The sequence below is a fragment of the Carcharodon carcharias genome, chromosome 28 (assembly GCF_017639515.1).
Source record: "Carcharodon carcharias isolate sCarCar2 chromosome 28, sCarCar2.pri, whole genome shotgun sequence".
In the NCBI taxonomy this organism is placed as follows: Eukaryota; Metazoa; Chordata; class Chondrichthyes; order Lamniformes; family Lamnidae; genus Carcharodon; species Carcharodon carcharias.
Genome location: NC_054494.1, coordinates 15,181,807 through 15,206,849, shown reverse-complemented (window position 1 = coordinate 15,206,849; position 25,043 = coordinate 15,181,807). Strand labels below are relative to the sequence as shown.

Sequence of the window (25,043 nt, the reverse complement as noted above, 5' to 3'; positions counted from 1 at the left end):
ATACGTGGAGAAGCAACTGTTGAGCGGATGACATTTGTGTTCAACAACTCAACAGAAGGTTGACAAAATGCCGATCGATTCAGGAGACGGTTTTTCCAGACACCTGGCTGGGACCCTGAAAGAGGAGACGAATGTGACTTCAGAAGCCGTCTGGCCATGGATCACATTTTCTTCCAAATCCCCACAGAGCCGCTCCCATTGAAATGAGGTCTTTTTTGAAAAAAAAATAGAGTTTGAATAGTGATTTTTTTTTTCCCACTAAACGTACAACACAAGGTAGGGTTACCAACCCTCCAGGACTGCGCTGAGGTCTCCAGAAATGACAGATGATTCTCTGTAACATTTCTGACTTTGACGGAGTAGGAAAACTCAGGGCATTCCGTTCTTTGAACATGTCAGTTTAATAGTTGGACAAATGCTGGAGATGGGAATAAAGGCTGTTTGAGAGAGAGTCAAGATTCATCCAATTGTGGGGGGAGGCAGGGGGAGGGTGGAGGGTATGGGTGGTGTGAGAAGTTTATTCGCTTTCCAATAGGCATGGGAAGATGGTGTACCGCGAGACTGGATATGCCAGAGGGACAGTTGTGGTGGGTGAGGGCACAACAGTTGGAGACAGGAGATCATGTAATAAATCCTCCTGGAGCTTGTCCAACCCAAGCTGGCAATGCTGGATGTGGCTGTTACCCAAGGCTGCATCACATCAAGCATCTAGTGTTTGAAATGTCATTGAAAATTAGAACTTAAGAAGATAGGGCTTAGGAGCAGGAGAAGGCCTTTCAGCCCCTCGAGCCTGCTCTGCCATTCAGTAAGATTATGGCTGATCTGGTTGTTGTTGCAACTCCACCTTCCTGTCAGCCCTCCATAACCCTTGACCCCCCCCTTGTCCATCAAAAATCTGTCTAACTCGGCCTTCAATAAATGCAATGACCCAGCTTCCACTGCTTTCTGGGGAGGAGAATTCCACGTATTAATGACCCTCAGAGAGAAAAAAAATCTCCCCATCTCTGTTTAAACGGTAGAACCTCTCATTCTTAAACTGCGTCCCCTAGTTCTTGTCTCTCCCACTAGTGGAAACATCCTCCCATTATCCACCCTAATAGGTCACCTCAGATTCTTATATGTTTCAATGAGATCACCTCACATTCTCCTGAACTCCAATGGGTATAGGCCCAACCTATTCAACCTTTCTTTATAAGGGAAGCCCCTCATACCTGGAAAGAGTCATCCACTTAGAACACCCCTAAGAAAAAATCAGTGCAACTTATGGTATCTTGAATAAATACATTTGCTGTACTGTACAAATGCATTTCACAGTAATGAACAAGGACTGTTTTCTCTTAATAAAACTTCATTAAGTCCTATATTTTCTAAAACAATTACTTTGAAATAGTATCCTCTTTCCTGAAAAGCATTGTTTTTCCAAGGGAGTTAGTGTGATGTTGAAGTCCAGCATCATTCTTACACAGATCTTCGCAAGTGTTTACATTTATAAATGGAAGAAGTTGCATTTCTATAGCGTCCTTAATAACATCCCAATGAAGTCCTTGTGAGATGTTGTAGAAAGTATGGCAGCCAATACACAAGAACTAGGAGGAGTAGGCCATTCAGCCCCTCAACTCTGCTCCACCATTTGATCAGATCATAGCTAATCAGATTGTGGTCTCAGCTCCATTTCCCTTTCTATTCCCTCTCCCCCACCTCCACCACCCCCCACCCCCCGCTGCCCCCATCATAACCCTAGATTCTGAATCAATCAAAAATTGAACTCAGCCTTGAATATATTGAATGACCTTGCCTCCATTGCTCTCTGGGGGAGAGAATTAGACAGACTAACAGTCCTCTGACAGAGAAGTAAAATCTTCCTCCTCTCTGTCTTAAATGGGAGACTCCTAATTTTTAAACCGAGTACCCCAGTTCAAGACTCCTCCACAAGCTGCAAGAGTTTTGAGGTAGTTATTGCTGTACAATGTACAGTTCAGTTTCCTAGTGCACGATTTTAATGCTGTCTATGCTAATTAATGATTTTTCTACTTTGAAAACTGTTGTAAGATTAAAATGGTTCGTGGTAATTAAATTATTTTTAGAATAACTACTGGGTTATGTGTAAATACAACAATAGACTCAAAATAGAACACAAACAGTAACTGATGAAGATAACAGTTAATAATTAACAAAAAATTGCCCGACTCTCTCTCCATTATCAATAGAATCTCATCGTGTCCACTCTGGTCAAAAGCTCCTACCTGCTCTAATCCCATTTTCCAGCACTTGGCCCATAGCTCTATATACTATAGCGTTTCAAATGTTTATCTAAATACTTCTTAAATGTTGTGAGGGGTCCTGCCTCTACCACCCTTTCAGGCAGTGAGTTCCAGATACCCCTTATCCTCTGGGAGAGGAGGTTATTTCGAAAATCATTTATTATTTATAATTTATTATTCTAAAATTATTTTTAGAACAACTATTGGATTATGTGTAAATACAGTAATAGACTCAAAATAGAACACAAACAGTAATTTATGAACATAACATTCAATAATTATCGCAACTCTGCCTGACTCTTTCTTCACTGTCAGTAGGATCCTTCAGAAAAGCTACATCACTCCGGTGGAATCAATGCTCCCAGGTATTATTAGCTATATTGTTCTAAATAAACATGTAAAATTAACATCACTTTGTGCTTCTTTGTTGCTTTGGGTAAGTCTTGTTGGGCAGTTTGGAGACAATATAATATTTCCACCCTCTGAGCTGCAGACTAGGGGTCTTTCAAACTCCCAGTGAGCTCCCTCTCCAAAGGCAACTGAATTTCACGGCCACTTTATGTCACCTAACCTGAAGCGTCTGCCAAAGCCACGAGCAAGCTCTTCACTCTATAGGCTTTCCAGGAAGTCGACAAACTACAAAATCATTCAGTTCCTGATTCTTGCAACATTGCTCTGTGGGTCTGTGGAACACTCCTGTTCGCACTCTCAGCCTCTGCAACCTCCTTCCACATAGTGATGCTAACCAGCCCAGACACGATACACTTATCAGCAGCTGAGATGCTGGTGATGCTTCATCTCCACCTCATTGAGACAAGTGTGTGGGAGTTTTATTCACTGAAATTACAACACCTCTTCCTCTCGTCTTCTCTTCTGTATGCAAGATAATAAGTGCTTTAAAAAAACCCGTTTTACTTAGCGTGTCTCTGTGAACACCGTCCACTATACTTTCCCATTCATTTTTAAGTTTCTAAAAGTTTCAAAAGGTTTTAAAAGTGTCTAAAAGTTTTTTTTTAAAATCATTACAAAACACTGAGCTGAAGACTGACCTCAATGGGTGTGTCTCTGGCTCAGGGCATCATGGGAGGGGGTGTGCCTTCACCTTGAATGTGCCCCCGTGCAGGGGGTCTTGCGACTTGTCCTGTCGGGTGGCCAGACTCCAGCCATCGAACTACGCAGGCGTGACTTTTTCACCTGGCCACAAAATCTGGGCATTTCGCAATCTGAATCTCGTTGCTTTTTGTGTATTTGCTGGGAGAGGAAGCCTAAGCGAATCTTTGCTGCACATAGCTTCACTACAAATCCAGGTTTGTCATCATGCCCGACGGAGGCAATCCCCCAACTTGGCACCGTTTAACCACCCTGCCTCGATTTATGTTGATAAATATAACCTCCACCTTACTACGCACAGAACAGCTGCTGTCCTGTCTCATGGACCTTAGCCCATCACCCAGGTTTATCAATGAGAAGCACAGCACCTACATCGCTGCCTTTGACAGCTTCTTCACTTACACATTCACACCCCACACAGGAGCACGCACGCCCCCTGAGGGCACCCCCAGTACCTGTAGGGGCACACTCCTGTCCCGTACAGGTATTTTCCCCCACCCCCTGTGTAGGCCCCCCTTTCACCCTCCACCACCCCCCACCCCTCCCAGCCCCTGCATAGGCTCCCACTCCCGCCCTCCATATGGGCACCCTGCTGCCAACTCTGCATGGGCACCTACCACACCCACCCCTGTATGGGGACCTTTCCCCCCACCACCAACCCCCACAAGGGCACCCTCCCCCCCCCACACCCCCCCCTTTCACACCCCGCACCCAACATGTACCCTCCCTCCCCACCCCCACACGGGCACCCTCGCCCACAGCCCCATCACCACACGGGCACACTTCCCCCACCCCCACACATGCACCCTGCCCCCACAGACACCATCACCACCGCCCCCTCTCCCCCCTTCACTCACGCTGTTGCCTGAACAATACAAATTGTCAAAGCGACTGTTATTGCTTAGTTATCCACCCACATACCGTGTCGCCTTGTCCCTGTCTGGATAGTCTTTGTCGGGGGGGGGTGGGGGTAGCGGGGAGAGCAGGGGGGCGGGTAGGTGTTGACTTAGGCCCAGCCCAGGACCTGAGAGTTGCTAATAATAGTGAGTGGTCCTTTTTGTGGCTCAGTCTCAATGTGATAGGAGCGTCTCCAGAGACAGACAATTCCAGTAAACATGAACGAAAAACCAAAAATCTCGCAGTCACCAAATCGGCTGTGACTCTCACGTGTTCTATTCCTTTATTAAACCGCCACAGGTTTTTGTCACCTTTATTTAAAGATGCTCATTTCTGCTTTTCCCCCCTCATTTCCCCCCCCCATTCCACAGTAAATACCCAGCCTCCCCCCATGGATGGACCTTCCTCACAGGTAGGGCTCACCTGCGCTAACTATTTGGACCTCCTCCAAAGCAATTGGAGTCAGTAATCCCAGAGCACATTCCCTCCCTCCCTCCTGTGCCCATTCAGCCCCTCCCTCCCTCCCTCCTGTGCCCAATTCCTTCCTCTGTGCCCAATCACTTGCTCTACTCCCTCCCCACCTTCCCTACTCTCGCTGCCACGGTGGGGGGCGGGGTCTCTCTTTAATGTCACCTTGTGCCAGTTTGACACACAGCGGTAGAACACTGGCACCAGCACCTACCGATCACCTTCAGCAAGAGCCAAGTAATTGGAATATGCTTTTTCTCCCTTGGAAATTTTTCCTAATGTTTGCCAATGGATTTTAGGTGGAGGGATGCAATCCGGCCCTCAGTCTATTTTCAGTTTGGGCCAATGTCACTTCTTCAGCCACCTGCCTTCTCCTTTACTGTAAAATGACTGATCAGAGGAAGCCTCAGCTCAGCGCTGTCACTTGCTCGGGGTTGGCTCCCTGAGAGTCTATGGCCGGCTCCTAAAATAGAGCAAGTGCACCACCTACTGGTGATATTCAATAACAAACAGTTATCACTCACGGGGCTGGACTTTAGGTGTCGGGCGAGCATCCCCGATGTCACCGCGCGATCTATCGGTTGGTGGGCGCGTGCGAGAGTCGGCAGCATGCCCGCCGACAACTAAGAGGCCTATTAAAGTATTGAAGCATTAACTAAGAGAGATCTTTCACTGCCCGTCCAGTTGGTGGGCAGGCGAGTCGGCTTGGCCGCCTTTGGGATTTTTTTATTTAAGGAAACCTCAGCCACGGGCGGGATGAGGTTTCCAACGTTAATTTAAAAAAATAATTTTGACACCACTTTTCTTGTGTTTATGTTCAGGGGAGCGAGCCTTTTTGTGGGGACACGTCTTGCGCGTTTTCAGAATCTTTATTTTTGATGTTAATATTCTTCAGCTGCCTGAGGCAGGTCCCTGTGCTCTCCACCCCCCCAGTGTGTGCACAGGCTTTTACACTTGCCCTCCTCATGCCCCCACCCCAGCAGCGCTGAGTTTCTCAGCCAGCATAAAATTGGGGGGGGGTGCAATCACAGGCGGAGAACCATTTCCCAGCCTCTTCCGGGCTCCCTAACCACCCGAAAATCCTGCCCATGGATTAAGCATTGAATAACTTGCATTTATAATCTATGTACTAAAAGGCATCGATGATACAACAGTGTGCACTACTTGTTCCTTTTCCAACGTCTACGAATGTTGGCAGGTCCCATCTGCGTTCCGCAAGAAAGTTGGTATATTAACAGTCAAGTGCCACGGCCTCGCGTTGACCCCTCCTCCCGATCACTAACATCATCCCTTTCACAGAAAGTGAATCCTATTGAGCCCCAAACGGTCAAGTTTAATCCACAGTTTGTGCCAAATTAGCAGTTGCTGTGCGCCTGAGAGTTCGGAGTGTTTTTATTTGTTTCTAAGAGTGGGTTGCGGTGAGTATGAACCCGCGTTTGTCCAAGATCTTTTCACATCCGCAGAATGTTCCAAAGTGCTTGACAGTCACTGAAATATGATTAAAGTGTCATCCCTGGTGTAACATGGGAAACGTGGCACTGTGCAGCAAGCCGCCAGAAACAGAAATGAGATTAACGAGCACATAATCCGTTTTAACTTGAAGGATTAACATTAACAATCTCTTGTTAGTGCAGGGCTTGAATGTTGCCGGGAATTAAGGAGGGAGGAGGTAACTGAGGGAGAGAGTAACGAGCCCTTGAAGGGTACATGGATAAATCAATATAAGTCACATTTTTATTCCCCACGATTGGGAAACTGGGAGCCCAGGTTCTCCTTTCTCTGCAGTGAAGGGGATTATTTGGTCATATTTTAATAGCTTCATAAAGTAGATCAGGCAGTGTCAAGATACAGATCAGGCATGATTTAATTGAACAACCAAATCCTGTTGCAATAAAACAAAGCTTCATTAAATGACAACTCAGTATAGTTCCACCTGTGGTTATCTTTAGATTTTTAGTTTCTTTTATTTTCTATGGTTGACAGTGAATGTAAATGGTAAAATGACAATGTGGAATGAAACCACTTCCTCCTGTTCATCAAAACAATCTTCTAGTGACAGATAAGACTGACATGAGGTTGACAAAAGAAGCAGACTCGATGGGCCAAATGGCCTACTCTTCCTCCTATGTTCCTAAACAATATTGATGTATTTATCCAGCTCAAACCCCATCAAATGGTTGTCATCTCACCTCACAAACTCACCTTCGAATTGCGATTCGCTCCCAACCGACACTCAAGATTATGACAAAACACAATATCGACACCAAACGGGAAGGCAATTGAGGGAGACCACTCGGCCCATCTGGTATTGAAAGGCCCCACAGCTTCACCAATGGCTGCATCCAATAATTTCTCAATTGAGTCCAGCATCCCCACTGCTCAATCCCATATACAGTGAAGGAAACACACAATAGCAGCAGTATGCACCATCTACAAGGTGACTTTTTAAAATTCACTTATAGGACGTGGGCATCTCTGGCTGGGCCAGCATTTATTGCCCATCCCTAGTTGCCCTTGAGAAGGTGGTGGTGAGCTGCCTTTTTGAATCACTGCAGTCCCTGCGGTGTAGGTACACCCACAGTGCAGTTAGGGAGTACCAGGAGTTTGACCCAGTGACAGTGAAGGAACGGCGATATATTTTCAAGTCAGGATGCTGACTGGCTTGGAGGGGAACTTTAAGGTTGTGGTGATGCAATGTATCCGCTGCCCTTGTCCTTCTAGATGGTACTGGTCGTGGGTTTTGAAGGTGCTGTCTATGGAGCCTTGGTGAGTCCCTGTAATGTATCTTGTAGATGGTACACACTGCTGCCACTATGTGTCGGTGGTGGACAGAGTGAATGTTTGTGAAAGGGGTGCCAATCAAGCGGGCTGCTTTGTCCTGCACGGTGTCAAGCTTCTCAAGTGCTGTTGGAGCTGCTCTCATCCAGGCAAGTGGAGAGTATTCCATCACACTCCTGACTTGTGCCTTGTAGATGGTGGACAGGCTTTGGGGAGTCAGGAGGTGAGTTACTTGCCACAGGATTCCTAACCTCTGACCTGCTCTTGTAGCCACAGTATTTATATGGCTAAAACAAAAACAGAATTACCTGGAAAAACTCAGCAGGTCTGGCAGCATCGGCGGAGAAGAAAAGAGTTGACGTTTCGAGTCCTCATGACCCTTCGATATGGCTAGTCCAGTTCAGTTTCTGGTCAATGGTAACCCCCAGGATGTTGATACTGGGGGATTCAGCAATGGTAATGCCATTGAATGTCAAAGGGCGATGGTTGGATTCTCTCTTGTTGGAGATGGTCATTGCCTGACACTTGTGAGGCGCAAATGTTACTTAACACTTGTCAGCCCAAGCCTGGATATTGTCCAGGTCTTGCTGCATTTGGACATGGACTGCAGGAACTCACCAAGGTTCCTTAGACAGCACCTTCCAAACCCACAACCACTACCATCTAGAAGGACAAGGGCAGCAGACACATGGGAACACCACCACCTGCAAGTTCCCCTCCAAATCACTCACCATCCTGACTTGAAAATATAATCACTGTTCCTTCACTGTCTTTGGGTCAAAATCCTGGAACTCCCTCCCTACACCACAGTGGATCTTGTAGAGGGTACACACTGCTGCCACTCTACTTTGGTGGGTGTACTTCCACCACAGAGACTGCAGCGGTTCAAAAAGATAGCTCACCACCATCTTCTCAGGGGCAATTAGGGGTGGGCAATAAACGCTGGCCTAGCCAGAGATGCCCACCTTCTCATGAATGAATTTTAAAAAAACCTTCAAGACCCAACCTAAATGTACTTATGACTCAAATGACCCTGTGTGCCCTTTGCCCTACTTGCAGGGATATGTCTGAAACCCATTTTCTGAATCTCATTTCTCCGTCCTGTTTAAGATCTCAGATTACCTCTGCCTCATTCTGCAGTTTTAATAGACATGTGAGCATTATTTACAAAGCTCTCTTGATCCACAGGCAGGTTTGGCTTTGAATGGAAGCTTTCTTGAATGGAGGGAGTTCTCGGTTAGGCAGGCAGTCACTCACCTGTCTGTAAGTGCAGATAATGATTTCTCTCAGATGATAATGCATAGGCGTCATGGTCTCGCTCACTGTATCCAAAGCCAGGTCCACTTCCTTTTTCATTTTATGCCCATCAGGCAGGAGGTGAATAATTTGCATCACAATCTGGAGGGAAAGACGTCTGAAATTAATGCTGCGCTTTCCGCGATTGGTGACCTCGCCGAGCAACTGGGCCCCAGCACCATAGCAATGGTCACATTCCAACAAAGTCGCTGGGTCAAAACCCTGGAACTCCCTCCCTAACAGCACTGGCGGTGTACCTACACCACACGGGCTGCAGCGGTGCAAGAAGACAGCTCACCGCTACCTTCTCAAGGGCAACTAGGGATGGGCAATAAATGCTGGGCCCAGCCAGCGAAGCCTACGTCCTGTGAATGAATTTTTTAAAAAATTCCTCAAGGCTGATGCTGGGAGGAGCCAGTCTGGGTGACCAAGTAAGTCTTTTTGGAGTTTTTCTTTTACTTTATTCTTTCACAGGATGTGGGCGTCCCTGGCAAGGCCTACAGCTGCTGCCCATCCCTAACTGCCCTTGGATTGAGTGGCTTTGCTAGGCCATTTGAGAGGTCAGTTAAGAGTTAACTGCATTGCAATGGGTCTGAAGCCATACATAGGCCCGACTGGGTAAGGACAGCAGATTTCCTCCCCTAAAAGACATTAGCGAACCAGACGGAGATTTTACAACAATTGGCGATAGCTTCACCAGCACCATTACTGAGACTAGCTTTCAATTCCAGATTTATTAATTGAATTTAAATTCCACCAGCTGCTGTGGTGGGGCTTGAACCTAAGTCCCTTGGATTACTAGCCCAGTGACATTACCACTACACCACTATCTCCCCCTATAGCGGGCAATCGATCCTCTCTTGTGTCCAAGCTGGATCTTTATTGCTCTAGAACCTGCAACTTAAGTGGGGTGTGTGAAGGCCAACGCTCTGACAGACCACTTAGCACCGATGCAAAAGCTAAATATGAACAGGGTCCATGCATCGAGAAACATAGCATTAAAAATAGGTCATGCAAGGTAGAAAATGTGAACGGCGATGTTCAAGTACAGACGATGAATTTGTGTGGCCGAGTCATGGTGAGATCCTGGGAGATCTCCTTTACCCGGGGTCAAGAAAACAAGAAATTATAATACTTTTCTTCTGGTAATAACCCTGGCACATTTTTTCATGCACTGGAAGTCAGGCAAAAATTGGATTAAGAGCTAGAGTGACTGCAAGAGTCTAAAGCCAACAGTAAGAAGTGGTTTTGATATGTTAATGAACCAAGAGGTACTTCAATCAGAGTTCTACATAAAGCAATGACAGGAGTAGTTTTGAATTGAGCAGTTTTAGTGCAAAGGGGGATACATGCAGGTTGTTAAAAGGTGTAAGGGAGTGAGGTAAAGAATGGGGTAAGCTTGTTCATAAAAGTCTAAGAGTGAAAGTAAAGATCAATTTAATCAATTTTGGGAAGAAAGCATTTCTGAAGAGACTGGCTGAGACAATAGAGGGATCAGAGGGAAGTAACATACTTAAGGAAATACTGAAGCCTATGTGAGGAGGGAGCTGTTTAGATGTCCTAGGAGACAGCAGGGTAGCTGATCAGATCTCCCAGAAAACAATGTGAACAAGGCCAGACTGAAAGAAGCAGTTTCTGTCAGCCTCAGGAGACACCCCAAGCAAAAAGCACTGGGTGGTAAAGTTACTGGACTTCTATAGATTTTAAAATCTTATCAGGATAGTTGCTGAACTCTGGGGGTTGTTAAGATAAGATTTGTGGAACTGTTCTAAAGTACTGTTTACTGTGTGAAGCCATTCTTATGTTTAAATGTAATTGTGTTTTAATTTTTTGCTTTATTCTTTTAATAAATGTGTACTTTACTATAAAATCATCACAAGTTGTCAGGGAAATCGTTTCCTGATTTCAGAACTGCTCCTCATAACATACAAATTGCAAAAACCTTTCTGGTGGCTGTTTCAAGTTTCCCTCTGGGATTTGAGCCGCTCAGCATTTACCATCCACCATGCCATAGCACCGAGAGCTGCCATTCACCTACCTCAAACTCTCCTTTGGTGTACTTGGCATCCGGCACACTCACAAGTTCATCCTCACCGCATTCAGGAATACCCTGCAACAAGGACAGGAGAACTAGATGAGCAGTTTGTAAGTTTTCTGGGTTATATCAGGACTCAAAGTGCAAAAGGGGGAATTTTCCAGAAAGATTTGGCCTCTCCTGATCCATAGGGGCCCTGAACTATGATTGAGTTCCCTCCTTTCTTCCCTTCCCTCCCTCTGAAAAAATTGACAGATGTGACCAGATGGTTCAATGAGCACCAATCAGTTCCAGCACTTAACTATGATTCTCCTTGCCAGCTATTGGACCACGGTATGCATCACATCACACTCCAACCCAACCTTCACCCAATGACTGTGCATTAGGGTTCGTGGGCAGAAATTGGCTGAAGCAAACCCATCAGCTACTTTTCTCTTCTGTTTCCAGGCCACCAAGGGCAGTTCTAAATCCCCCACCACCCAGCTACCCACCCCTCCATTTCATTCCAGGTGTGCTCTAACCAAAGGCAATTGGCTGATTATCTGAAGCTTCACCCTGAGCCGTTTCCTTGGCAGTTTTTGTCACCGCTGGTTTGCCATCATCTTCCACTCTCTGGAGCGGGGCGAGGAGGCAGGTCCCAAGTCTATCTCGGCTGGAGCAGGGATCAAACCCTCACTGTTAGCGTTATTCTAAACCACATGTCGTTGGCAAGGCCGGCATTTAGTTGCCCATCCCTAGTTGCCCTTGAACTGCTCAGCCATTGCAAAGGGCAGTTAGGAGTTCACCACATTGCTATAGATCTGGAATCATGTGTGGGATAGACCAGGTAAGGATGGCAGATTCCCTAAAGGATATTAGTGAACCAGACTGTTTTTTCACAACTTGTCATGCTCACCATCACTGATGACTCGCTCTATATTCCAGATTTATTAACTGAATATAAATTCCACCAGCTGCCGTGGTGGGATTTGAACCCATGTACCCAGAGCATTAGCCTGGGCCTCTGCACTACTCATCGACAGTACCACTACACCACCATCATCCCTCACCATCACCTGCCAGATCCACCCCTGTTGAGACAGATTTTCATCTCCAAACACAGGCAGTGATCTGGCAGAGGATCTGCACGCCCATTTTACGTCCATCCAAATCTTAGTCCCCTGCATTCGAATTCGTGTCAAGTATTGTTCACCCCTCACCCACGCTGACTGACTTAAACAGGCTCTGGGGAGGGATTTTCAAACATTTGCCGGGGGGGTGTAGTGTGAACAACCTTTGAAGGCTGCGCTCCTGGGTGACCCATCCAGTGTTCTGGTGCCGACAGAATGTGCTGGGGTTTTCAAAACGAGGGTGTGGGAGCCAGGAACCCGCTCGCCTCCAGTTTAACTACCTGTGAAGCTCCTTGAGGGGCTTGTTAACAGGATGCTTAGGGCAAGAAGGTGATTTTAAATTGGCACATTGCCAAACAAACAGTCCATTACACGTCGGTGCAGTGCAGGGGTAGATGCGCACTCGAGTAATGTTTTTTTCTGAAGGACCAACTTTTGGCAATAAAGATTATTGTGGCAGATCACGTCTTGTGTCTTTTGGTTGACCAGTTGGTCACTTCTCTGCTCCGTTGAGGCTGCTGGCTTCCTGACCTCCTGCCTTCGTTATTCTTCCAAGGCAGTGGCAAGCTCCATCATGGCTGCCGCCTGCCGTCAGTGATTGTACTCAGCAGTCAGCTCCTGTGTCCTAGCAACACACGGCATCACTAATTCGGGCACCTGCTTACGAAGACGGCCGTGGCCTTGGTTCCCTATTCCGGGTTGAAAATCAAGCCCCTGGTCTCGTTGCAACCTACAAAATACTTAAAGGAATGGACAGAGTAGATGCAGGTAAGATGTTTCCCCTGGTTGGGGAATCTAGAACCAGGGGACATAATTTCAAAATAAGGGGGATGACACTTAGGACCGAGATGAGGAGAGATTTTTTTTTCTCAGAGGGTTGTGAATCTTTGGAATTCTCTACCCCAGAGGGCTGGGGAAGCTCAGTCATTGAATATGTTTAAGGTAGAGATTGATAGATTTCTGATTAACAATAACAAAGTGATATGGGGATAATGCAGGAAAAAAGCATTGAAGTGGATGCTCAGGCACAATCATACTGAATGGCGGAGCAGGTTTGATGGGCTGAATGGCCTTCTCCTGCTCCTATGTTCTTAATGTCTCTTTATCTGGCTTGAGTATTAGATTTTGTCTGAGAATGCTCCTGTCCTACACTGAGAACGTTTTATATATATATATACATTACAGAAATAGCTCAATTTTCATTCTGTATAAATCAATGGGTTTTATGTTGGATGGACACTTACACTGTCACATCGCATACCAGGCAACTGATAAATGCCCTTGTATCTCTAAACCTGAGAAACGGGGGAGAGATCTCAGCCAAGCAGTAGCAGTCAATCTTTAGCAATTAGAGTTGTTCAAAACAAGGGTGTTGCTTCATTAAATCTGAATCAGGTAAGTCCTAGTACTCTCCGCTGACCAGAGTTAGGAGTGCGTAACTAAAATAAAATCATACACCCCAATTAAGTTGACTGTGCTTAAGAGCCTATTGAACGTCACTGAGGCTGGAGAAAGCTACCAACCTTGAAGTGCCAGAAGATTAGGACTGATATCACCATGGCAGTCGTTGTTCTTCCTTTTCCATTATGACAGTTAAATACAATTGCTGAGCGGGTATCTTCTGCCAAAACCATTTTCATGGCTTCCATTAGCCTATCAAAGTCCTTGACAGGAAAGTGAAGTTACAGCAATAAATGTTTAGTCAGCGAGAAATTTAAAATGAATTCAGTCAGAGACCCTCAAGTGAGGCACTTTACAGCCTTCTGGACTTAATACTGAGTTCAACAATTTCAGATCATGAACTCTCTCCTCCATCCCCACCTCCTTTCTGATCCCCCTTTTTCCAATAATTTATAATTTAAAAAATATATATCTTTCTTTTCCCACCTATTTTTAAATTTATTTCGATCTATTGTTTTATCTCCACCTTTTAGCCCATTTCGATCCCTTCCCCCCACCCCACCCCCACTAGGGCCATCTGCCACTAGCTTATCCTGCGTGCTACCCTCAATGTCCCCATTAGCACATTCCTTAGATAATATCACCACTGTCAACACCCCTTTGTCCTTTTGTCTATGACATCTTTGTCAATCTCTTCTTTGCCCCCACCTATCACTGGCCCTCTATCCAGCTCTACCTGTCCCACCCCCCTCAAACAGCTTATATTTCACCTCTTTTCTCCATTTCCTTAGTTCTGATGAAGAGTCATACGGAGTCGAAACGTTAACTGTATCCCTCTCCACAGATGCTGTCAGACCTGCTGAGTTTTTCCAGGTATTTTTGTTTTTGTTTCAGATTTCTAGCATCCGCAGTGTTTTGCTTTTATCCTCAAGTGAAGTCTACGTTTGTTTTTTGGTTAAAAACTGTTCCCACTATTTCCCCTTCTCTTTCCTCACGCCATATGAAATGCCTGTGAAGCCTTGCATTCTGGCCTGACCAACGACCTTCAGCAGGTCGATGAAGTGCACAAGACAATCGTGACCCACAGACGACTGACAAGGCTCTGTGTGGATATTACTGCACTGCGGCAAATTCAACTTGCTCAAAGTGGATCCCTTAAAGAGAAACCACTACCCGGGGAGTCAACACGTGGGCATGGAATGGGTTCCGCAGTCAAAACAAGAAGATTGAAAGCCCCTCAACACCCCCAACCACACACCCTCCCCCTCCCCCTGTCCCCAGCAGGTTATTCGGGACCTGTTCCCTTCGCCTGTCAACGAGTATGGACCCATTTTGCCTCATGCCCCCACACACATCTCCACCCCAGATGTTATGGATCAATTCTATGAGACACCCGATGCTGGCATCAGCAGGATTCCCGGGGCCAGCAGGAGGAGCTGCACTTTCCAGTGGACTTCTGTGCAAGCTGTGTACTAACTTGGTCAAGGTGCATCGAGCAGCAGAGATGGACAGAGGTTGCTGGAGCATGGCCTGTGTGCGATGAGCAGCTACTTCCAAACCAAGCTGTGCCACAAGGTGTCCTGGAGGCCATCCAAGATCATGCCACTGGCACCCGACCAGCTAGAAATCACCGTCTCCAGATGTACCACCATCAACAGTGCCCTTATCACTCATAGCTTTCAGAGTGCTGGCTGTGACACTGACCCCCTCCCCTTGCTGTGCAGCAAGTCGAGGCTTCAGTCAAGGAAACTATACCACTCCTAAGAAGAACGGTTGTCCGCAGATCAACATTTGCCATAACACTGACCCAGAAAGGACCCAGTCTCTGTTGGGAGGGGATGCGGGGTGGCTTAATCATCACAATCATTGTGTTTTTTTTAACATCTAAACCCACTCCAGGTTCACGTGTTGCCTCTCAGGCTTTCGCCTGCCAGATGAAGGTGTGGTGGTTCCTCTTTAAGGAATCCACTTTGAACAAACCGAGTTTGTTGCAGTGCAGCCATGTTCACACTGAGCCTTGTAAGGTCATTGTCGGTCACAGCTATCTTGCGTGCGTCAACATCATTGATCAGGCTCTTTTGTAACAGCAACGCCTAAGGCCCGAGTCCGGTGTTAAAGTGGAATCAGCTGCGAAGCACCATCTATAACCCCGCACTAACTGCATCCGGGAAAAGAGATCAGAGCAATGCTGACGTTTTTGAGGCTTACCAGTCCTTGCCTGTGATTATGCTCCACTCGAGCTTCCTCACATCTTTCCTCAACTAAATCTACCATCCCAACCCTCTGTTCCCTTCTCCCTCTTATGCTTGACTACCTTCCTCTTAAATGCATCTATATTATTCACTTCAACCATTCCCTGTGATAGCAAGTTCTGCATTCTCACCGCTCTTTGGGTAAAGAAGTTCCTTCTGAATTCCCTGTTGGATTTCTTGGGGATTATCTTATAACGGCAGCCTCTAGCTCTGCTCTTCCCCACAAGAGGAAACATTCTCTCTGTATCCACTCGATCAAAGCCTTTCCGAATTTTGAAAACCTCTATGAGGTCACCCCTCTTTCTTTCAGGAGAAAAGAGACCCAGCTTCTAAATCCTTTCCTCTTTAATGCAACCTGCTATCAGCCAAACAAATTAAGTGAGATTTTGTGCACCCCAGCCAGTGACTTCTGGGATCATTAAAGATGTTCATCTGGTTAACAACCAACACGTGTTTTCGGAGTAAGCACAGTAGTGCCCCCAGTGCTGTTGCCATTACTGCAACCAGTGGTACAGAGTTCATCAACATTTCTATATTGTGTCCATGGCAAAATGATGGTTTCCATTACCAAAGCAAGGTTACCATGTTCCAAAACCTATATCTCAAACCTGCCCCGCCTAGGCAAGCCCAAGTTTACCTATACTTCTTCAGTTTTCTGCCTGAGGGGAGGTCTGAACTACATGGGGTAGGGCAAAGAAGTAGGCCCGAACCCACCCCAGGCCGAACAGGGATCGAACACCCTGCTGTTGGCACCAATCTGATCTGCACTGGCCATTTGGTCAATTGAACACCCAAGGGGTCCAAGTTGCCAAACAACATACACTTTTACATGCACGTTGTGGCCTGGAGCTAGGGATAGTGACAATAAAGGCTCCTATTTCTTCCTGTCACATGGCTGTCTAGGAATCTCTCCTGCTCTTCCATTGGTGTATGTTGGAAGGATTTACAAATTGAAACTCAACCTGTTTGGCCACATTATGAACACACCATCCATGACCATCAAGTCCTGGAGTGTGACTTGAACCCAGAGCTTCTGACTCAGAGGCAGGGACAATACCCACTGCGCCACAAGACCTCCAACAATCTAATACTAATTATGATATCTAGAGCTCACTGGAGATCATTTTACGCATCCATCACAATCTCTTGTCTCTCCCAAAAGGATGAAAACACTATGTAGTCAGAGGAACGCTTACAGGCTAAAACTGAGAGACAAATTTATTTAGCAATTCAATAATAGATAGAAGCCAAAAGACAGCCTAGTAGCCCTTGCACTGCAGGCCTGAGGTGGAGGTTTTGGAGTCTTGTTCTGGTCATTGAGACCATCGTGAACACAAGATGAAGGTGTTGACAAAAGAACTGTAACGTCTAGTGTCAATGATCTAGGGAAGGTTAAACTCAGTCAGGATTACTGTGCCCGAAGGATGTCGAATAATGGGAAGTGATCATTTATCACATGGGATTCCAGCTGTGGTGAACTCTCAGTCACACATCTGGGATTATACACAGAAAATGGCCAATTGTACATCAACATCAATGGAACCAGATGGGGGCGCGGTGGGGGCTCGGGGAAGGAGTTGAAGTCTCACTGTGTAGGAAATTGTGGGTTCAGAATCGGCATCAACTCACTCCATCTTTGCAACACTAAAAACCTAATCTGAAGATGCCTCCACAAAGGCTCCAACAGCCTCATGGTTTCAGTGTCCCTTTACCTTTTCTCTTGGAGCACCACAGTCAGGGATTGGGACCCGCCGGTAAAGCAGGCCCTGGTGGGAACTCTTGAGTTGGTTGACAATTTCCTGCATGGTGAGGCAACTTTTAAACAGCTTCATCTGCTTCTCCTGCTCCTGATACACTTCCAGCAATTTCTGTGAGGCCAGGATCTCATTTTTAACGCCACTCTCCAGTCTCTTCCAGGGAGAAAAATAAAACCACATTGCACATTAATATCCCAGAAATATGTTCATTTGTCTTTCATTTTACACACAGATAAGGTCTACTTTTGTTGTTGAAGAATTGCTCTGAACAATGATATCGTAAGTTTGCTGGGTGTTCTGATTTTCACTTTAATTTATCTCTTTATGGTAAAAATATACAGGGATAGCACATGATCAAAATCAGACAAATTCAATCAAATTCACTTGTGTGATACTTCGAAGAGCTTTAAATTATTTGACAACTTCTTGGGCAGGATCTTGCCCATCTCTGTCGGGGGGGGGGGGGGGGGGGGGGCTTGTGCGGGAGTGGGCATGAGCGGGTGGGTTCCCGATCGGCACCCCCTATTGGGGGCCTGCCACTATTTTACGTGGGTGGGCCAATTAAGGCCCGCCCAGCGTGACGTCCACCAGGAACTCCCTGCGCGGACGGGGAGGGATTCCCTCAGCCGGGAATGCGCTCTTTCGCGCGCACACACACACAATGGAGCGCACAGATCTCCCTGAGGCAGAGTGCTGCCTCAGGGAGATCGGCTCAGGTTTCAAACATTGAATAAAGATTAGAAAAAAAATTACTGACCTGTCCCCTCGTGTGCCACTGTCACATGAGCTGGGACATGTCAATTTCTTTTATTTAGACGTTTCATACAAATTTTAAGACCCTCATGAACCCTCACCCCACCCGTGGATGAGGTTTCATGTTTTTTTGGAAGCCCAATGGGCTCTCGGCCTGCCCGACAACATTAAGGTTGGACGGGCAGGTCCATTATTGATTCAGTTACTTCATTAAAGGCCTTAAGTGGCCATTGACAGGTTGGTGGGCGCACAGCGGAGTTGGCTCCGCGCCTGCTGACCTGAAAATCTAAATGACGCGGGGTGATGTCAGGATGCCCGCCCAACGTCACCTCGCGTCATTTTACGTGTCGGTGAGCGGGCCCCACCCCCCACACGCCGACCGGAAGATGCAGCCCCTTATTTTTCTTCCCGTCAGACGTTGCTAGGCACCCTCTCCAACTCAAACCAACTAGGCCTCAGGCTTTTGCTCATTCAAATCAACTCCTCAACTGGCTAATAGGAGTTAGCGTTCAAGTGAGACAAGTTGGTCCACACCTGCTTTACTTCCCATCCCTTGCTGACTCTTACCAAAGATGCATCTTCTCTCCGATCTCAGGGATCTGATGAAAGATTACAGATGCTTCTCTCTCCACAGATGCTGCCACACCTGCTGAGTATTGCCAGCATTTTCTGTTTCTCTTTCAGATTTCCTGCACCCATGACACTTTGCTTTTGTGTATCTTATCTCCTTGGGCAGTTCCTCCATTACACAAAAATGTTTCAGAGGCAAAATTCTCTAAGATCACTAACAGTACAGAATGTCCAGAATGCATTGCAACGCGTTTGAGCACAAGACAGTAGCACTTGATCGCAAGCATTTGGGAAAGGAATGTGTATGTGAATAAACCATCAAAACTTTAAACCTTAATCTCCTTTTAACATCTACGACCACCCCTCCCCACCCCCAAATCCTGTCTCTTTGAGAATTATCTTTTTAGACATCATCAGGTCTCACTGAGAGTATTAAAGAAACCACAATCCAGCTCATTGCCTTAACCTTGTCAATCACACTTGGGATCCAGTCCCTCTCCTGCTCTTTGTCTTCACTGTCCAGGCAGTAATCCATTGGAGGGGATCCCTGCCCATTATAGAACCCATCTGATTTCCATTCCATCTATTTCCTGCTCCACATCAATACTTCCCATCGGAAATTTTGAAGTCCAGGCTTATAATAGAAATTCTCTATGCAATCCAGGCCAATAAAAATGTTTTTGTATCTTCACTGTGTCTTTCTAATTTCTAAATGTCCGCCCATTGGAATTTCATGAGCTATCCTCAGAATCTCATTTCTATAAACAAATGGTATTACAAATGGTATTACAATCTGATGCACCTCCCTTTGCTGGAAGTATGATAAGGCCTCCATTTTTTTCATTTAAACATTACCTTAAGGTAAAAACATTCTGGAATACATTTTGCCTCTGTTTCTGTGTAAGCTGTCTGATATAACTGTTGTATTTGTGTATCATTTTTTCTATAACTCCACTAACCACCTTGAGTTAAACACTTCAGCTGAATTCTCTTCCAGTCCTTCTTCCTGAACAATCTTATCAAACACCATGCCAGCTAATTGGATTTCCACACCTTCTCCCTACCTTTGAACTTCCTGTCCTTCTTGTTTCAATCTATGAGCCTGTGATCTTGTTATCACACAATCTGGAAATAATCCAGGATGCTCTCTCTGCAACACTTCTGTTGAAGTGTCTACAGGCTGCTCAACTACCATAGGCATCATTCACATTTGTGATCCAGCTATATTGTTACCCAAAATAAATTGAACCCCTGGATTGGGCAATTTTCCCACTATTCTATCAATCACCTCACTTGTTTTCCACTACTTTTTAAATTTACCACCCACAATGGAGTAGGTTTAGCATCTCCATGAGTCCCACTTACTATCATCAGTTCCTGCAATACTCGCTCTGAACAACAAATGTCACTATCCCACAACATTAAACTTTGACTAGCCCCTGTGTCTCTTAAAGTTATAACATCTTTACCTACCCCACCCTGTACACATGGAAAGACTTTTCCTTCACACACAAAATCTATAAACATTTCTGTGACCTGCTCCTCCAAATTCTCTTGGGTAAACTGTGAACACATTCCCACTTCTTTACCTATCACTGATTCTTCCTCTTTTACCTGTACACACAGTTAGGAAACACTTCGACACACAAAGGATGCTAGAAGTTTGGAACTCTCTTCTGCAAATGCTGTTGATCAATGGAAAATTTTATATTTGAAATTGTTAGATTTGTATTTGAATGGCCTTTTTCTGCACTGCAAAGGTTCTGTGAATGAACAGAATTGATTTCAATTCAAAAGTATTGAGGAATATGGGGCAAAGTCAGGTCTATGGAGTTAGGTCACAGATTAACCATGATCTCATTAAATGGTGGGATAGGCTGGAGGGATTAAATGGTCCACTCTACTATGTCCTTAATTCATTGGCTGTAAAGTGCTTCTTGGATGTCCTGGGTTTGTAAAAGGTGCAAGTTCTTTGCTTTTCAAATAGTCGCTTGGTAGCACTGAATTTGAGTATTGCTGTATTATCTGAGATGTGATATTCTTGTGAACTGTCCTGATGAGTACAAGGTGAAAAACATGAGCACCATGTCTCTTTTTTCAGCAATACTCAAATTCTTGCTCTTCATTTTTTAAAAAAGTCAATCCTTCTGCTATTTTAATCGAGGCGATAATTCCTTGTTCCTCTGTTTAAGTAATGAAGGGAGAAACTTGATGATCACACTTTATACTTTCATACAATAATATCATTGACAGTAACATCTAGCAGATGTTGCTTTGGTTACACTCACCTCTAGTTGGTCTGGTGAGTCGGTGGGCACACTGATGGGCTGCTCCAAACAGCTTGGTTCCCGGGGGGTGTACACTTGTCCATTCCCATCCAGCACCACCTCCTCTCTCAAGGTCACCCACAGGATGTCGCTGTACTTCCTCTTCTCGTCAGTCAGGTACATCAGGACTGAGCCACATGCCTGTCAAGAGGGGCCACTGAACTGTTAGCTTAACAATACGCTACATCAGGTGTCATCTCACATTGCTTCATACTCTGTAAAAAAAAAGCCTTGCAAAACAGAGCAGAGAGGCTCAGCACAGATCAAATTTCAGGTATCTGTTATGGTGGCTGCATTTGATTTGGAGGGTAGCATTGATAGGTAGTGTGGAGTCTCAGGGACCCTAATCAAAGACTGAAATCCATGCCCCTCTTAATTGTTCCCATCCCAAGTTGGCGATGCCATCAGATGTTCTGATTTAGGATCTAGCCCCCATTGAGGCAACAGCACCAAAAATGATCCCTCATTTCGAATCTTCAGGCCCATAAATTTCAAATGGGACAAAGCAGCAAAAGAGAAATAGAAGCGTCAATAGGATGCAAGTGGTCTTGGTTTTGAAGGCCGCACTGGCAGAGTCGGATGCCAGAACAGGGCACCACAATCTGGTTGCCATTCTCACACCGATACTTCTGACCGGTTTCCAGATTGTGATGTGGACCTTTTTTTAATGTTGCCGAATCCATTTACAAAATGTCACATCAGCTCTGGAACACTTCCAAATTCTTTTATGTTAAACGCTGCCTAAGAAAGAATCAGTTTTACATCAGCCGCTAGTTGAATTCACTTATTTATTGGCCCAGAAAATTTGGCTGACAGACCAAACACTGGTCGGTCATTTAAAATGTGTTGCTTACTTGCCCGTATTCATCACTTTACACATATAATCTAAAAGTTGCTTCAACCAAAAGTACTTACAATTGTAGAATTCTACAGCAAAGGAGGCCATTCAACCCATCATATCTGTTCCAGCTCTCTGACAAGTATATTTACTTACCCACGCCCCTGTCCTTCTGCTATACCTTTTGAAGCTTTGCATTTTCAAATACCTGTGCATCTCCCTTTTGAAAGAGAATATGGAGTCTGCTTCCCCCACTCTCTGCTTTAGCACTCCATGTCTTAATAACCGTCTACAAATTAGTAAAAAGGAAAATTCTCCTAACTTCTTTGGCATCTGGGGATTACTCATTCCCAAATTAGATCTGCACGGGGTTCATCATCTGTGATTTGCAATTAACAAGCTTGCTGTGCGTTAGGCAAAAATAAACAGCTGATTTCTTGGGAGGCCAGGATAGAGGGTCCAGATCCATTGGGGCAAACAGCACTGAGGAGGGCAAAAAAATGGGGGTATAAGAGGGTACAAGGAATATGGAGAGGAGGAAAGGGGGGCAAAGAACAGAATAGAAAAGAAAAGGGAAGAGAACCCAAGGTAAAGAGATGCTAGGAATAAAAAAGAAAGTGCTGGAAAAACTCAGCAGGTCTGACAAAATCCTGGAGGAAGAAACAGAGTTAACATTACGAGTGAAACAGGACTCTGCTTCAGAACCCCGATGCTGAGGTAACAAAGGTAAAGCGATGCCGGGCTTCTGACTTAAAGGCCTGTTTGTAGGAGGGAGGACAAACTGATTGTGTTCTAATAATCACGACCATGTTTACAATAAGATATCACAAGAATAAGTTGTGCTACCTCTGAGCTGGGCTGAGCCATGCCATAGATTGGCAACTTTGGAACCCGTCTGAAGTTGGCCACTTTCATTTCTCTCACTGTGCTGAGCACATCCAGTGCTTCATCTGCAACCTGGTAAACAGAAATGGGAGTTACCGATCCAGTAATTATAGTTACAGTAAGACAACTTTTCTTTACCCCTCCGTTGCCCTTATCAGTGCCCCTGATCTGGATGCCCTCAGCTACCTTTATGAGTAGTCAGACACTAACTGCGAGAATGGGGTTACTGAACTGCAAGGAACATTGCCATCATCGTAAATCCTCTCCTCACCCCTCATTCACTCAACCGCTATTCCTGCAGCGTCTTGGCTGAATAATGATCAGTTGTGGAAACAATAGTTGGATTCCCTTACCCAGCCAATCCGGTTGTCCCATCCTAACCCCAGATCCAGAGTCTTACCTTCCCTAACCCATCTGACCTTCCTCTCCTAACACTCTAGCCTACTTTTATCTAATTTGTCTGGTTTTCTCATCCTAACAGTGGCTGGTCTTCCTGCTCCCATACACGGACAATTCCTCTCTCCAATCCAACTCATTATAAGGCTCACTAAACTTTCAGCTCTTTCCCTTTGTTGGCCTTAGCAACGCAGTAAAAAACTCCAACCCACAACTGGTGCATTGGTGACCTGTCTGGGGGTTGCCTCTCTATACAACCAGCCAGTATCCATACAATTGGTAAGATTCTTGTCAGATCAATTGGTGATCCAAATCTGAGGAACAGATTCTTTATTTCCTCTCCAATTAGTCTCCTCCTTTCTCTCCTGAATGCACCGACTGCCCTGCTAGGTCACAGTCTCCCATCAAAGTGGATTCCTTTCTCTTGGTAGGAAGCAGGGTCTTCAACATTTCTCAAAATAGAAACCTTCTTTCCTGACCCAATTCCAAAATGGAGGACCGTTTTACATGTGACCGACATTATAAAATGTGTTAGCAACTTTTGTTATGTCAACTGTCACATGACAGTTGGAGGCTTTGCCACTGGGTGGCTCTGTGGAGTGAATTTCTGCAGTCCAGCTTCATCATCATCTTGAGTATAAAACAAATATATTCATCAGCTGACCCTGGCCAATGAAATGGGTAATAGAGAAATGTAAGAAACTATTCAATCATATTAATAGAAATGTTTGATCGGACTTTACTGAACTAAATATAAGGGTTGAATTGTGGGCTGCCTTTATAATGCTCATAGATGGAAAATAGTCTTCACTCCATTCAACATTCAAGGAAAGAAATCCTCAATTAGCAGCCCAAATGGCATTCTTCATGCTTACACATTCAGCATTAACATTCAACACAGATGGGTTTACACAGGCAACATTCTGGATGATGAACTGGAGGGAAATTTAGGAAATTCTTCTCCTCAATCGAGTCATTGAGGCCAACTCCTTACCACGGCTCTTGCCCCAGCTGAGAACCACCAACAGAGCAAGAACCAAGGAATCAAACCACAGAACTGAGTGGCCCATGCACCGAGCAGCCAAACCACTTGGGGAACTAGCTCGTCACAGTTCACTCAACTGCCTACCTACACGCACCCCACCTCCTCCTAGCGCCTTACACTACTGAACAGTCATCCAAAAGACTGTTCTTCATTTACAAGTCCACAAGGCGTGATTGGGCTATTTGACTATGTGGGGCATCACAGTTGAGATCAATCCTGTCCTCACTTGCCTCCCATTCACCTCCATTTTCTCGCTGGCACCACCCAGAACACAAGTGAACATTGTGGCTGACATAGGGAGCAGTGAGACTTCTTCGAGCACCCACCTCATTAGAGGTCACGGATCACATCGTAGACCATCATTAGCAACAGCAACAACAACAAATAACTTGTATTTAGGTGTTTGGGGCCTCGGCAGCTGAAGGCACGGCCATCAATAGGGCAGCGATGAAAATCAGGGATGTGCTAGAGGCCAGAATTAGAGGACTGCAGAAATGTCAGAGAGCTATAAGCCCAGCAGAGACTGCAGGGATAGAGTGGGCCAAGGTCATGAATTGATTTGAAAACAAAGGTGAGAATTTTAAAATCGAGGCATTGCTATCCTAGGCAGTAAGTATGATTTGTCAAGACCCTTTCATACTTTTTAGCAGTTGGAGTGTGGGCCGCAATTTTCCAGCCCTGGTCCCAAGGTCCCTGGTCCCCCACCACAGAGGGTCCCACCATGGCGAACATGGCAAGTAAGTCAAAAGTCCACTCACTTTGGCAGGAGCGGAAGATTCTGCCCATAATACATGAAATGTTTTCTCCACCCCCCCCCATTCTTTGACATTAACTGTTTCCTAAAAAAAAATTGCAACCTCTGCCA

At 45.5% G+C, this 25,043-nt stretch overlaps 1 protein-coding gene across 2 annotated transcripts in view; it reads right to left on the bottom strand.

Annotated features, from left to right (window-relative positions):
• The window catches only part of LOC121270895 (paladin-like), a 260,286-nt gene that overhangs the window by 120,474 nt on the left and 114,769 nt on the right, over window positions 1-25,043 (bottom strand). For both annotated transcript variants that reach the window (XM_041176468.1, XM_041176469.1), the window contains exons 13-18: window positions 22,699-22,809; window positions 20,976-21,155; window positions 17,320-17,517; window positions 13,478-13,618; window positions 10,849-10,920; window positions 8,772-8,912 (exon numbers count right to left, since the gene is read on the bottom strand). In XM_041176468.1, coding sequence (XP_041032402.1) covers window positions 8,772-8,912; window positions 10,849-10,920; window positions 13,478-13,618; window positions 17,320-17,517; window positions 20,976-21,155; window positions 22,699-22,809 — 843 coding nt within the window. The remainder of the gene's footprint in view (window positions 1-8,771; window positions 8,913-10,848; window positions 10,921-13,477; window positions 13,619-17,319; window positions 17,518-20,975; window positions 21,156-22,698; window positions 22,810-25,043) is intronic.